General features: G+C 38.9%; 1 protein-coding gene across 1 annotated transcript in view; it reads left to right on the forward strand.

Moving 5' to 3' along the window:
• Tbpl2 (TATA-box binding protein like 2) overlaps window positions 1–14,269 on the forward strand; it is a 33,189-nt gene that overhangs the window by 10,569 nt on the left and 8,351 nt on the right. The window contains exons 3-5 of the mRNA XM_005346746.2: window positions 1,361–1,818; window positions 2,429–2,516; window positions 5,734–5,825. Coding sequence (XP_005346803.1) covers window positions 1,361–1,818; window positions 2,429–2,516; window positions 5,734–5,825 — 638 coding nt within the window. The remainder of the gene's footprint in view (window positions 1–1,360; window positions 1,819–2,428; window positions 2,517–5,733; window positions 5,826–14,269) is intronic.

Raw genomic sequence — 14,269 nt, forward strand, 5'->3', positions numbered from 1 at the left:
AGTGCTGGGATTAAAGGCGTGCGCCACCATCGCCTGGCTCGTTAAGATTTTTTAACTCTATTTTTCTCTCTCTTTTCTCCTCTCTCTCTCCCCTTCTCTGCCCCTCTATCTCCTCCTCTGCCCCCTTCTCCTTTTTATCCCTCCCTCTCTTTCTCTGTGCCCTCTCTCCCCCCCCTCCCCTTCCTCTTTTTTTGGGGGGGGCAATGGGGGCATGTCTCTTTATGTAGCTTTGGCTGTCCTGGAACTCACTAGAAAGACCTTCAGATTCACAGAGATCCACCTGCCTCTGCTTCCTGAGTGCTGGAATTAAAGGTATGAGCCAGCACCACAGAGGCTGAGGCCAGCCTAGGGTATAATGAGACCCTATCTCCCAAACAAAACAAATGTCAATTTAAAATATCCTTAATATTTCAATCTCAGTAACTTATTTATCTGTTCTAAATTCACACAAGTTGTAAATCTCTCCTTTGATGAGAAAAAAAGCAATGCTGAGTCTTTAATGAGTGCTGACCAGTCAAGTAAGACTAAGTCCCAAGATTCACCTGCTTACTCTAAACTGTGATTTTTTTATGGGGCCACAGAGATGTGGCGCCGTAGTTAGGAGCAAGAACCAATCTTGCAGATCGCCTGAGTTCAGTTCCCAGCACCCATGTCTGTGGCTCACGATTTTCTGTAATTTTAGCTCTAGGGAGATCTGGTGCCTTCTTCTAGATTCCTTAGGCCTCTGCACTCAAGTGCACATATCCCCTTCACACATATACATAATCAAAAAGTAGTTAAAAAATCCTCAATGTGAATTTAAAAGAGCATTTAAAAGTTATCTGATGCTTACAATTATCTAACAGAATAAGCTGCTGTCTTCAACTTTCTAGGCATCTTGAGTTCAACTATACCAATTACACAGCTGGAGTTAGGGACAACTTAGCAAGCTATAACTGAAGTAGGAAAAACATTGTACGGTGAATGCCTTCTCTATATTTTAAGATATAGTAACCACAGATTTATTTGTTTCTATTTTCTGTGTATGAGTATTTTGCCTGTGCGTATGCGTACCATGCACATGCCTGGTGCCCAGTGAACGAATCCATGAGCGCATGTCAGATCCCCTTAAACTGAAGCCTCTAGAAGAGCAGGCAATCCTCTTATGAGCCATCTTTCCAGCTCTAAGATGGATTCTTAAGCATGCTGGTGCTCTGTAGTAGAATCTTTGTGGGACTTTGTAGGAGGCGGGTGTGAATGGAGGCCATCTTGAACTGCCTTTCAGACTGAAGCCGTTGGCTTCCTGCCATAGTGGAGTCCCATTGGTGTAACCCACTGGCGTTTTGATTTCTATTTTGTTTTTGCTTTGCACGTTGCCTAGGATTACTATCCTCGAGCCGTGTCTCAACTGTTCAGCCCACAAGCGCCTTTAGATGTGCACCCGCTTAATCTGTCCCATCCAGAGACGGTGTTTAATTCACATCTTGGCGGAGGCAAAGAAGCATCCAGGGACTTCTCACCTGTGGATCTAAGCTTCCTACCAGATGAGCTTATTCAAGAAAATAAAGACCAGACTGTCGTTGGAAACGAGCATGAAAAGGAGCCAAGTTGTGAAGCTCAAGATCAGCCCTGTCAGTTGCAGTTGCCTGGTGGGGAGGACAGCGGGCTGAGCTTGAACAGCGGCAGTTCACCGGATTCCCTCCTGCGCCCCGATGGTGCTGACTCCAGCCAGTCCGCTCCAGGAAAACCCAACTCTGATGCCTTACCTAAGGCATCCTTAGTGTCCATGACACCAATGAACCCTGTTTCAGAACGCTCTGGAATTGTGCCTCAGTTGCAGTAAGAGTACTTGCTTTTAAAGGGAGGGCTGTTTCTACAGGCGCAGTTTATGTTTCAGACCATGAGAACTAGCTTCAGGATAACGGTGGAAGAAGGAACATTTCAGATTGCCTTATTCTTTTTCAGTTCTTAATGGATCATAACCAATGGCAGGATGGTTACTTATTAAAGGCAACACCAATTCTTGGCTCCCTTAGAGGAGGGTCAAGATTAACAAGACATTCTTGAAAGATTATATTGTCTATACCAAAGCACTGAAGTTGTTAACAATGGTAGTTAGGGGCTGGGTAAACACAAAAGATATAAAATTGAGTTTGATTGGCAAACTCCCTTGGATTTGTGGTTTCTGTTTTAGGACAGTGTTGGTTTTTTTATTAATTATAAAATTAAGTTCCAAAACTTAATTTTAGTTATGAAATGTAAGAAAATGTGGATTTTAGCACACTGAGGTTTACAGTTAACTAAGGACTACATGCCTTTGCATTTCATGCTGAGAATTCTCCCCCGAGCAAGTTGCTAAGGCAGAGTCTATGAAATAACTTAATGAAGTAAGCTAAGTTGGTGTTGAAACTATACCATTATGATCTTCTGGATTGCCTTGTTTCTTCAGGAATATAGTTTCCACTGCAAATCTGGCTTGTAAATTGGACCTGAGGAAAATAGCTCTGAATGCCAAAAACACAGAATATAACCCTAAGGTAAGAGACTTCGGTGTCCCTTTCAACCATTGCAATTTTCTTAGGTATTGTTCACTTACGGTTATGACATTGGCTCATTTATTTTCTTCAAATAAATTCTTAGTGAAAAGTTTTGTTAATTCAGAAGGTTAACTATCTTATTTTTTATTTTGAAGTTATAAAGTCATCCATTTTCCATGCTGAATAGAGCAATAATTGAAAATCCTGAAACTAGAGCTTTCCTTGTCATTCACAAAGATTTTCAGCATGTCTGTTTTCAATACAGTGGAACACTAACTTGAAATTAACTTGAATTATCACACCTGTGGACCTGTGGATTCTTTTGGATTCGTTTTTTTTTTTTTTGACAATGTCTTGCCACATAGCCCAGGTTAGGTTTGAACTTGGACTCTTCCAGCCTCTTCTCCCAAAAGGCTGGATTGCTGGGATTATAGGTCTGTGTAACCATGCCTGGTGAGAAATGCTATTTTTCTAAATGCTGGCTCACATAGCTGACATGTCTATGTTTTTCCATTTTTGGTTTCTTTTGTCCAAAAAAGCTAAATTGAGCCAGGTGGTGGTGGTGGTGCATTTGGGAGAGAGAGGCAGATGGATCTCTGTGAGTTCAAGGCCAGCCTAGTCTATAGAGTGAGTTCCAGGACAGTCGGGGCTACACAGAGAAATCCTATCTCAAAACAGCAACAAGAAGCACATAATCAGAAAACAGAAAAAAAAAAAGCTAAGTTGTTTATAAGGCTCTAGCTTTTGCTTACACATGGCTGGTTCAATGGTTCCCCACCTAAAGGTTTTTTTCACTATGTAACCAAGCCAGCCTCAATCTCACAGAGATCCCCCTGCCCATGTCTGCTGACTGCAGTTTAATAAAATATGAAGACATCCTATCTTCGTTGACATATTTGCTTACAGAATTTGGATTTGTTAGCTTCCTCAACATTTAATGATTCCTCAGGCTTTGTGCTTTGTAGAGGAAGGCAGGGCTAGAAGCTAAGTCCTGAGCCAGGAGTACAATTATGTGTACTTCATGTCCACTGGAAAACAGCTCCGTGGACTCAGTGGCAGAAGATTTGTGATCAGATGATAAAGAATCACAATAGTGAGAGAGACTATGTAAATCAATTCTTTATAGACTAAGCATTTGCTTTCGCTGACATCTGAATTTAGTGTTATGTTATTATCCAGATACCAAATAGCTTTTCCTTTTCTGTCTCACGTCTCTGGCTAGAGTATGAATAGAAACACCTGGTGAGGCTGGGCATGGTGGTACACACCTTATAATACCAGCATTTGGGAGACTGAGGCAGATGTAGTTCTGTGGGTTCAAGACCAGCCTCATCTACGAACTAAGTAAGGTAAGCCAGGCTTACATAGTGAGATCCTGTCTCAAACTATTCTCCCTTCTCCCTACACACAAAAGGAAAAAGAAGAAGTGGAAGCAAAGAAATACAGCTGTGAGGTGAATTCTTAGGGCGGCAGCAATGACAGATTGCATTATTGGAAAAAAGATCATTTTATGCATATTTTTCTCACGTCTTCAGCTTCCCCTGCTGGAATGTATAGGAAGAGAATGTATAGGAGCTGTCTGGAATTGTACTTTCTATGCAAATTCAAGTTCGTGCTTTGAGTTATCTTAAATTTTTAATAAAATCATGATGAGAATATAACAATTGCTGGGCATGGTGGTACCGGTTTTTAAATTCCTTTTCTTGGGAGGCAGAGGCAGACAGAGCTCTGTGAGTTCGAGGTTAGTCTGGTCTACACAGAGAGTCATAGCCAGGGTGCATCGTGAGATCCTTTCTCAAAAAAACAAAAACAAAAGAAAACGAAATAGTTGGTTCACACCTGTACTCCTAGTACTTGAGAAGCTGGGGCAGGATTGCGAGTCTGTTTGCGTGGATCATCTAGTGAAGATATGTATATTTCTTTCTTATATTAATGAATACCAGGGAAAATGATATATTTTAATAAGCACACAAAAAGCATTAATGAGGACTCATTCAGTCTCTGGTGGTGATGCAGGGTTTTTTCGTGTTTCCAGTTCAAATTGCAATTGCTTGTCTGAGCCTGAAGTGATCCATGATCTTTTGGAGTAGCTGCCCCACAAGAGGTGATCTTGCAGGGGACCCACTCCAATTTCAACTGGAAAGTTGGAGAAGTGCGTGTGTAGGACCTATGGGAGGACCAAGTCATTTAGTGCCTTGCTAATGTGATAAGCTGACTGTGTCAAGGGCTTCAGTGTCCTTGAGGGGTCTTATCAATGAGCAGGCCTGGGAACACACATTGAGAAGAATTATAAAGGCTGGACCTTGATGAAATGGATTTTTCCTTTGTCTTTAGCATGCTTGTCATTATGTATGTTGTGTTCTGCATTTTAGTTGCCTTGGTATTCTAGAATCTTGGCAGTAACATATATAATAGCATACTTTTGTTTTCTGTGATTTTTTTTTTTTGGTCTTGAAATGAGATTTAGCTATGTAGCTTATGTTATTCTTAAACTTGGAATCCTCCTGCCTCAGCCTCTCAAGTACTGGGATAATAGGCATGGGCCACATCAGGCTCATCTAATTTTTGTTTTGGGATAAGATGAGATCTCATATATTCTAAACTGGCCTCAAATTTGAGTGCAGCCGAGGATGACCTTGAACTCCCCCCTCCCCCCCCCCAACTCATCTCCACCTCCAGAGTGTTAGGACCAAACCTGGATGTTTCCATCCTGGGAATCAGACCCGGCACTTCATGTGTGCCAGGTGGGCACCTGGCTAATGGCACCATATCCTCAGCTCGCCATCTGCACGCTTGCTCTTAAGAGAAAAAGAAAGTATATCAGTATAAATCTAATGATACAATGGTAAAGATTATATTATGTCTTTACCAAGTTATGATAATGTTGGAGGTGAAATACTTGTTTATTAAATGAGGGCAACAATGGACTTTGTTAGTCTTGTTGAGTGTATAAACGAGAGAAAGTCTAAAGCTCATAGCATCAGACCTTAAATGGAACAGATACTCTCATTTTAGCTGATCCTTTGGAAACAGCTGTAGAGTAACATTTTGTAATTATAACTTTGGTTAACGTGGGAGGATAGACCCAGACATTGTTCGGTTTTTCTCGTCCATTTCAGTTTCCTCGAGATTTTCATACACAGTCCCAACTTTCTAACTGGGCTACAACTATTAACTCCCAGTAGAGACTAATTCTCCCATTGGCTTTGGTGTGCAGAGGTTTGCTGCAGTCATAATGAGGATCCGAGAGCCAAGGACAACAGCCCTCTTATTTAGCTCTGGGAAAGTGGTCTGCACAGGAGCCAAAAGGTATGAGGATGAAATTTTCCTTTCTTATCCCACAGGCGACTCACTATGTAAGGAAAGAAGTGTAGAATTTGTGTAAAAACTCATAGTAGGAACAACATATTTTTCTTTGTCAAACAGTTAATATGGGGTTAAAAGTTCTTAGTATTGGCTGGGCAGTGGGGGTACATGCTTTTGATCTCAGCACTCCGGAGGTAGAGGCAGGGGAATCTCTGTGAGTTCGAGACCAGCCTGGTCTACAGAGTGAGTTTCAGGACAGACTCCAAAGCAACTGGGAAATCCTGTCTTGAGAAGCAAATAAAAATGTTCTTATTCTTACTTTTAATACTAAGCTATATCCCATACTTTATAGTACTCAACATTTGGTTAAGGTTCAAGGAAATTAATTGAGTTATGGGAATTTGTTTTTGACATATACATGCGTGTTACATGTATATTATATACACATATGTTATATATAACACACATGTTAAAAGCAAGTTCATGTGTACACACACATAATTTTTCATCTGCAGTCATGACAAGATATCAAAAGCCTAGGGATATTATTGTGGATTTTCTTCATTGCACAGATGAAGATATTTTTCAGTTGTATTTCTTCTTTCTTGAAAAATTTATTAGATTTTAAAAAATACCAATTCAAGTTCCCAGTCCCTCCTCTCATCCCATTTCCTCCACATACCCTCCCACCCATCCCTATCTAATCCTCAGAGAGGCTAAAGCACATTGCTTTGGGGAAGGTCCAAGGCTATCCCTACTATATCTAGGCTGAGCAAAATATACATCCAAAGAGAATAGGATCCCCAAAAGGCAGTACATGCAGTAGAGATAAATCCTGGTGCCACTGTCAGTGGTCCCTCAGTCTGCCCTAGCCATGCAACTGTCAGCCCCATTCAGAGGGACTAGTTTGGCCCTACGCTTGTTCCTTCCCAGTACAGCTGGAGTTGGTTTTTCTATGGGTTCACCGTATTACATAGCTTCTCTAGGATCAGGAACTATAGGCTCAATGTCCTTTGTTTATAGCTAGTATTCCCTTATGAGTGAGTCCATACCATATTTATCTTTTTGGGTCTAGGTTACCTCATTCAGGATAGTGTTTTCTAATTCTATCCATTTGCATACATAATTCAAGATGTCATTGTTTTTTACCACCAAGTAGTACTCTAATGTGTAAATATGCCACATTTTCTTTATTCATTCTTCGATTGAGGGGCATCTAGGTTGTTTCCAGGTTATGGCTATTACAAATGATGCTGCTATGAACATAGTTGAACAAATGCTTTTTGTAGTATTACTGAGCATCTTTTGGGTATATGCCCAAGAGTGGTATTGCTGAATCCTGAGGTAGGTTGATTCCCAATTTCCTGAGAAACTGCTGCAAATTTCCAAAGTGGTTGTATAAGTTTGCATCCCCACCAGCAATGCATGAGTGTTTCCCTTACTCCACATCATCTCTAGCATAAGCTACCATTAGTATTTTTGATCTTAGCCATTCTGACAGGTGTAAGATGGTATCTCAGAGTTGTTTTGGTTTGCATTTACCTGATCGCTAAGGATGTTGAACATTTCCTTAAGTGTCTTTTGGCTGTTTGAGATTCTTCTGTTGAGATTTCTCTGTTTAGTTCCATTCCCCAGTTTTTAATTGGGTTATTTAGAATTTTAATGTCTTAATTTATTTATATATTTTGGAGACCAGTCCTTTTTCTGATGTGGGGTTAGTGAAGATCTTTTTCCATTTAATAGGCTGCATTTTTGTCTTATTGACTGTGTCCTTTGCTTTTCAGAAGATCCTCAGTTACAGGAGGTTTTGTTTATTTATTGTTGCCCTCAGTGTCTGTACTACTGGGGTTATATTTAGGAAGTGGTCTCCCATGTCCATGCACTGAAGACTACTTCCCACTTTCTCTTCTATGAGGTTTAGTGTGGTCAGATTTATATTTAGGTCTTTAATCCATTTGGACTTGAGTTTTGTGCATGGTGATAGATATGGATCTATTTTCATTCTTCTACATGTTGATATCCAGTTATGCCAGCACCATTTGTTGAAAATGCTTTCTTTTCCATTGTATAATTTTAGCTTCTTTGTCAAAAAACAGGTGTTCATAGGTGGGTGGATTAATATCCAGGACATTGATTTGATTCCATTGGTCAATCTCTCTGTTTTTATGCCAGTACCAATCTGTTTTCATTACTGTAGCTCTGTAATAGAGCTTGATGTCAGGGATGGTGATGCCTCCTTTATTGTACAAGATTGTTTTGGCTATCCTGGGTTTTTTGTTTTTCCAAATGAAGTTGATTATTGTTCTTTGAAGGTCTGTGAAAAATTGTGTTGGGATTTTGATGGGGATTGCATTGAATCTATAGATTGATTTTTGGTAGGATTGCTATTTTTACTATGTTGATCCTACCTATCCAAGAACATGGAAGATCTTTCCATTTTCTGGTATCTTCTTCAATTTTTTTTCTTCAAAGACTTAAAGTTCTTGTCAAATAGGTCTTTCACTTCTTTGGTTAGTGTTACTCCAAGATATTTTATGTTATTTGTGGCTATTGTGAAATGTGATGTTTCTCTGATTTCTTTCTCAGCTTCTTTATTGTTTGTGTATAGGAGGGCTACTGAGTTTTTTGAGTTGTTCTTGTATCCTGCCATATCACTGAAGGTATTTATCAGCTGTAGGATTTCTCTGGTAGAGTTTTTGGGGTCACTTATATATACACTATCATATTATTTACAAATAATGAAAGTTTGACTTCTTCCTTTCCAATTTGAATACACTTGATCTCCTTTTTTGTCTTATTACCATTGCTTAAACTTGAAGAACTATGTGAAGAGAGAACAAAACACCTTTGTCTTGTTCATGATTTTAGTGGAATTGCTTTGAGTTTCTATTTAATTTGATATTGGCTATTGGCTTACTGTTTATTGATTTTATTATATTTAAATATGTTCCTTGTATCCCTGATCTCACCAAGACCTTTATCATGAAGGGGTGTTAAATTTTGTCAAATGCTTTTTCAGCATTCAGTGAAATGATCATATTTTTTTTCTTTCAGTTTATTTATATGATGGATTACTTTGATAAGATTTTTGTATGTTGAACCAGTCCTGCATCTCTAGGATGAAGCCAACTTGATCATGGTGGATGATTTTTTTGATGTGTTCTTAGATTTGGTTTGCTAGTATTTTATTGAATATTTTTGCATCCATGTTAATGAGTGAGATTGGACTGTAATTCTCTTTCCTGGTTGAGTCTTTGTATGGTTTTGGTATCAGGGTAACTGTAGCCCCATAAAAAGAGTTTGTTCCTTCTGTTTCTATTATGTGGAACACTTTAAGGAGTATTGGTGTTAGCTCTTCTTGGAAGTTCTGGTAGAATTCTGCACTAAAACTTTCTGGCCCTGAGCTTTTTTTTTTTTTTTGGTTGGGATGTTTTTGATTACAGATTCTATTTTTTTGCAGTATAGGTCTATTTAAATTGCTCACCCGGGTTTGATTTAATTTTTGTATATGGTATCTAAAAACTTGTCCATTTCTTTTACATTTTCCAATTTTGTAGAGTACAGGTTTTTGTAGTATGACCTAATTATTCTCTGATTTTTCTCAGTGTCTGTTATGTCCCCCCTTTCATTTCTGATTTTATTAATTTGGATTTTTGCTCTCTGCTTTTTGATTAGTTTGGATAAGGGTTTGTCTATCTTGTTGATTTTTCTCAAAGAACCAGCTCTTTGTTTCATTTATTCTTTGTATTGATTTCTTTGTTTTTATTTTGTTGATTTCAGCCCTCAATTTATTTCCTGTTTTATACTCTCTCTGGGTGAGTCTGCTTCTTTTTATTTTAGAGCTTTCAAGTGTGCTGTTAAGTCATTAATGTGAGCTTTCTCCATTTTCTTTATGTGGACACTTAGTGCTATGAACTCTCCTCTTAGCACTGCTTTCATAGTGTTTCATAGGTTTGAATATGTTGTGCCTTTATTTTTGTTGAATTCAAAGAAGTCTTTAATTTCTTATTTCTTCCTTGACCCAGGGATGGTTCAGCAGTTCACTGTCAATTTCTATGAGTTTGTAGGCTTTCTGAGAGTAGTATTGTTGTTAAATTCTAACTTTAATCCCTGGTTTTGTATCTGTGGAGGTTTGCTTTGTTACCAAGTATGTGATCAATTTTAGAGAAAGTTCCATGAAGTGCTGAGAAGAAGGTATATTCTTTTGTATTTGGGTGGAATGTTCTATAGATGTCTGTTAAGTCCATTTGATTCATGACATCTGTTAGTTCTCTTATTTCTCTGTTAAGTTTCTTTTGGGTTGACCTGTTCATTGGTGAGAGTGGAGTGTTGAAGTCTATTATTAGTGAATTTGATGTGTGATTTAAGTTTTAGTAATGTTTCTTTTACATATGTGGGTGCTCTTGTATTAGGGGTGTAGATGTTCAGGATTGAGATTGCATCTTGATGAATTGTTCATCAATATATAGTGTCCTGCTCCATCTTTTTTGACTTATTTTATTTTGAAATCAACTTTGTTAGATATTAGGATAGCTACACCCACTTGTTTCTTTGGTCCATTTGATTGGAAAACCTTTCCCCAACCATTTACTCTGAGGCAGTGTCTGTCTTTGAGTTGAGTTGTGTTTCTTGTATACAGCAGAAGACTGGAACCTGTTTTCATATCTATCCTCTTAGCCTGTGTCTTTTTTATGGGTGAATTGACTCCATTGATATTAAGCAATATTAATGATCAGTGGTTGTTAAATCTGGTTATTTTTTGATAGCAGTGTTTATGTGTTTCCCTTCTTTAGGTTATGCTTCTGGGGGATTATCAGATGCCTGTGTTTTTGTGGGTGCAGTTAGCTTCCTTGGGTTGGGGTTTTCCTTTTAGTACTTTCTGTAAGGCTGGGTTCCTGGATACATATTGTTTAAATCTGTTTTTGTCATGGAATATCTTGTTTTCTCCATTGGTGGTGAATGAAAGCTTTGCTGGGTATAGTAGTCTTGGCTTGCATTCATGGTCTCTTAGTGTCTGCAGCACACCTAAACAGGACCTTCTGGCTTTCATAGTTTCCATTGAGAATTCAGGTGTAATTCTGAGGTTTACCTTTATCTGTTACCTTTTTTCTTTGAAGCTCTAAATATTCTTTCTTTATTCTGTATGTTTTGTGTTTTGATTATTAGGGGATTTTTTTGATCAAGTTTATTTGGTGTTCTGTAAGCTTCTTGTGCCTTCATAGGAATATCCTTCTTTAGGTTGGAAAAGTTTTCTTCTATGATTTTGTTGAATATATTTTCTGTGCTTTGAGCTGGGGTTCTTCTTCCTCTTCTACCCCTATTATTCTTAGGTTTGGTCTTTTCATGGTGTCCCAGATTTCCTGAATATTTTGTGTTAAGAATTTGTTGGATTTAATGTTTTCTTTGACCAATCGATTTCCTCTATAGTATCTTCAACGGCTGAGATTCTTTCTTCCATCTCTTGTATTCTGTTGGTTCTACTTTTCTCTGTAGATCTTGTTCATTTACTTAGATTTTCCATATCCAGAATTCCCTCAGTTTGTATTTTATTACCTCAATTTCAGTCTTCAAGTCTTGAACTGTTTCCTTCACCTGTTTGATTGTTTTTTTTCTTGGTTTTCTTTGAGGGATTTATTAATTTCTTCCAATTTTTTGTCTTCCAATTTGTTGTTTGTTTTTTAAGGGAGTTTTTCATTTTCTCTTTAAAGATCTCCATTTTCATAAAGTTACATTTAGAGTCATTTTCTTCTACGTCTTCTGTTGTGTCACTGCTGGGTTCTGGTGTTACCATTTTGCTTTTTAGGTTTTTGGAGGAATTCTTGCATTGGCGCCTATCCATCTCTCTTCAAATGAGGTTGGCAGTGTCTTTGTGTCTTGGTCCAATCCTTGCAGTGGCTATCTGAGTGTTTGGGAGTTTTCTTGGTCTCCTCTGTACTGTCAATGTCTGTCTCAGAGAGCCTCTGTAATCTCTATACACCTGCTCTCTTGGTCTTCTCTCCTGGTTTGCTCCCTTGGTGCTCTCTCTTAATCCCCTCAGTGTTGTAGCAAGCTATTGGTCCCCTCAGTATTACAGCAATCTCTAAGCTCTTAGGTGGGGTATGGCTGGTAACTTGGAGGGTCCAGTGGATGAGTTTGGGTTTGGGGGGAGCCTAGCCATAGGAAACTCCCTGTTGGCTGGCTAGAAATGCCAAGGGAGTTGGGGAAGGGACCTGGGATTTTGTCCCATTGTGGAAGTCCTAGAGAGCAGGGCGTCCCACTATGTGGCTGTTCACTCACCTCTTACGTCCCCTCAGTATTGGACAAGATAGAGTTTTCTAAATGGGACATACCTGGAACATTCACTCAGGAGCTATCTCTGGAAAGATTTCTCTTTCCTGGATCTCCTACAGGAGAAGTCTGAGCTCTGATGTTTGCTCCACAGTCGGTGGAGAGAGCTGGTGTTCTCCTTGTGTCAGATGGACAGCAAGTCCCCTTTGGAGAGGTGATATCAACCTGTAGCTACAGAGGTACCAATCATTCATTTATTCCTATGAACATGGGCTGCCAATAAACTTACTTATATCTGCTAAACTTATTGAAAAAACTTAAATCGTTTAAATTTGTATTTTTATGATTATGACATCAAACATCTCTTCATGAGCATATAAAATGCTTATATCTTTTGCCCAATGTCCTAGAGATATTTGTCTTTTGGTAGAAGTCTTTTGCATTTTAAGTATTTTGCAATTTTATGCTGCAAATATTTTTCCAGATTACTATGTATTGGTTTTCAAACACAACTTAAAGTTGTTGGTGTACAGTTGGCTGATTCATTTTCCCCCATTATGTTTTCCCTTTATCATTTGAAATATTGTTTGGAAAAGCATTCCCCTTGTAGCTCGTGATATAAATATTGACCTCCCATATTTTTCTATCCCCCAATATTTTTTCTAGCCCTTTTAATATCTTATATTATATAAGAAATAATAGAGAAAGGATTGTGGCCTTTGATTCATTTAGAGTAGTGGCTCTCAACCTTCCTTATGCTTTGATCCTTTAATGCAGTTCCTCATGTTGTGGTGACCTATCTTGTTCTTGAGTTCTGCAAAATGAATTCTGAGTGTTCGGTTTATACAAGAGAGAGAGAGAGAGAGAGAGAGAGAGAGAGAGAGAGAGAGAGAACAGTATTATTGTCCAAACTCTATCCAAATCTATTTTCTGTAATGATAAGGATGAAGGATACATGTTTGCTTAGGGATATGTACAGAAGGTAAAATTTAAATAGTTCTTACCACCTGTGATGAAACTTTAGGGTTTTAAATCTATTCACTAATGTTTGCACAATGAATATATGTGTAGACTTTGAGCTGTAGCTAAAATAGGAACCCGTATGTGAGGTTTACAGCAGAACAAGACTTCTTTTACAAAATGTCTTCATTTCATTACTAACTTGGGACATAGTCTTGCCATGTCAGGAGTTAGGAGTGGGTGGGGAACACAAGGGTGATTGAAATAAAGTGCATGGCCCAATTCACATACGAGGACAGTGAGGGATCTAGGGAAGAGAATTCAGCACTTCGCTTGTCCAGGCAAGCTGAGTCCAAGTGGCCTTTCCTTTAGGAACTGCTGGTTTACAACTTAAGATGGGTACACCTCATGAAGAGAGCTGTGTTCATAGAATTTACTCACGGTGGCCCCTGCCTGGCAGCCCCTGCTGCTCACTATTGTTTGGGCAAGTGAACAATGTCAGATGAAAACTAGAGGCCCAAATCTCAAGCCTGCCATTTCTCTGACATGTATTTGGGGTCGGTCTTAGCTATGAGTTTGGATACATTTTCCCCTCATGCTGAGTATGAATCTCATAGCAGTTGGGTGAGGAAGCTGAGAAAACTGGGCAAGTTTTAAGGAATTTAAACTTGTTTTTGACAATTCGTCTCCTAAAGACACAAGTCTATGCCACTCACTTGACCCATATCTATCTTCCTTGCGTTGATTAATGTTTTTCATGTCTTTGTCTTTATTTTTGTCCCTATACAAATGGCTCACACATTTTTACACCAGGGCAGTTCTCAGGCTGCAGTGAGAACCAGAAGAACTTAGAAGACTATAGACAGCAATTCGCTGGTGCCCAGACAAGAGTGTCTATGTGCCAGAGGTTACCCTGGGTCATGGCCCCTCTTACAAGATTTTAGGTCTGAGGACACATTTTGAGAAATAGTGCTGTAGTCAATTTTTCAGACAATATTCAAAACAAGTCAAAGTACCTTATCGATGAGGGATGACCAATCAAGGTGATGGGTGCCGGTCAGTTCAACAACCAATTGTTCATTGTACCAAACATTTTACACGACACTATGGACAAAGGTGAGTGAGGGAGATCCTTTTCATGGAGGCTCACTTATTTTTTTTTTTTTTTTTGGTTTTTCGAGACAGGGTTTCTCTGTAGCTTTGGAGCCTGTCCTGGAACT

This window comes from Microtus ochrogaster, chromosome 4 (assembly GCF_000317375.1).
Source record: "Microtus ochrogaster isolate Prairie Vole_2 chromosome 4, MicOch1.0, whole genome shotgun sequence".
NCBI classification, from domain to species: Eukaryota; Metazoa; Chordata; class Mammalia; order Rodentia; family Cricetidae; genus Microtus; species Microtus ochrogaster.